General features: G+C 53.3%; 1 protein-coding gene across 1 annotated transcript in view; it reads right to left on the bottom strand.

The window, feature by feature from the left end:
• Nucleotides 1-1,435, bottom strand: part of HOXA10 (homeobox A10) — a 3,738-nt gene that overhangs the window by 1,798 nt on the left and 505 nt on the right. The window contains exon 2 of the mRNA XM_009325751.1: nt 1,113-1,420. Within this exon, the coding sequence (XP_009324026.1) occupies nt 1,113-1,420 (308 nt within the window). The remainder of the gene's footprint in view (nt 1-1,112; nt 1,421-1,435) is intronic.

The following is a 1,435-nucleotide window of genomic DNA, read 5'->3' as shown; positions in this document are numbered from 1 at the left end:
AGGCTTTTCCCCGCTCGCCCTCGGCCGCTCCGAGCCTACTGTTACTGGGGGGCGGCTCGGTGAAGGGCCTGGGGTCTTATTTCCCCCCACCAGGCACCTGCTTCCAAAACACCAAAGCCTGCGGGTCTGAACTTTGTAAGTGTGCTCTGGGGGCGGAAAACAAGGTGAGCTGGGGAGCCGGAGCCTCCCCGCCTCCAGCCCCTGCCTTCCCGGGGAGCTTCGCCCCGGCCCTCTCTTTTCCAACCATTTCGGGGGAGAAAAAAAAAAGATATTAAAAATCCCCCGTTGCAGGATGTTTATTCCTATCAGTGGAACCGGCTGGGAAAGAGGTAACACCGATCCCTCGATGGCTCGGAGTGGTTCGTGGTTTGGGGTTGGCTCTCTAGTAGTTTTCCTCTTTCTTTCTTTTTTGTTTTGATCTTATTATTTTCCAACGAGGCGCCTGAAGGAATAACAGGGCTTCTGAAATGCGGCCGGAGAGAAGCGCCTGAAAAGTCTGCCGCCCAGGGAAGGGGAGTTATTTTTTTGCCATGGGGACCCGAAAGGGAAATAAATAAGCAAATGAATAAATAACAACCCTGTTATCTAGTGTAGACGCTGAAGGATATTCGCGGTGCATTCGTCAGTCTAATTTGATAGCAGTTCATAGATGGCACATTTCAGCGCGGCTGTTATTCCGAAAAGCATTCTGGATCGTAAAATATAACTTACCCCGTTAATAGGTTTATTTATTGGCACTGCCTATTGCTTATTTTGGATGCTTTACAAACATCTCTGTTATCTAGTAGGCACCTTCACATCACAGGGGAAAGATTGATCTTGCTTTTCTATATGTTTAAGCAGCATGCAGGCTAAAGTTGCCCAGAGCGGAGGCTCTAAGGGTTTTAAACTATAGGATGGACATTAATTTTTACGGCAACCCCATGCCCGAATATTACGAAGTTCAGAAGGTCAGTCTGAGCAGCACTTCTTGGCAGCCCCGCGGGGCAGCTGGGATCCTCCTTTCGCATCGCGATGCCACTATGATCCTCAACTGCTTTTTTTCCTTTTTTTTTTTTTTTTTTTTTAAATCATCACCACCACCATCACCATCATCATCATCATTCGCTTACCTACGGGCTCTTTCTCGGGAGAGGCTTTGCTGCTCTCTGACGGAGCTGGAGAGAGCTCCTCTGCGGTGGAAGACGAAGCCCGAGTCTCGTCCTCCCTCTGGGAGACACACGCCGAGGGGCTGGGGGAGCGCTCCTCGTCCTCCTTCCTCCCCGCGTCCGGGACGGGAGGCAAAGATGGAGGCGTCTGGAAGCGGCCGGGGGGCTGCGGAGGGAAGGGGGCAGCCCCGGCCGGCCCCGCGCCGTAGCTCTTGGAGGTGCCATAAGCCTGGGAGAGGCGGAAGTAGCCCGGGACGGGGACCCCGCAGACGCTGGTGGGCCGGGCG

The sequence above is a fragment of the Pygoscelis adeliae genome, unplaced genomic scaffold (genome assembly GCF_000699105.1).
Source record: "Pygoscelis adeliae isolate BGI_AS28 unplaced genomic scaffold, ASM69910v1 Scaffold226, whole genome shotgun sequence".
NCBI classification, from domain to species: Eukaryota; Metazoa; Chordata; class Aves; order Sphenisciformes; family Spheniscidae; genus Pygoscelis; species Pygoscelis adeliae.
This window is presented reverse-complemented; position numbering and strand designations above follow the sequence as displayed.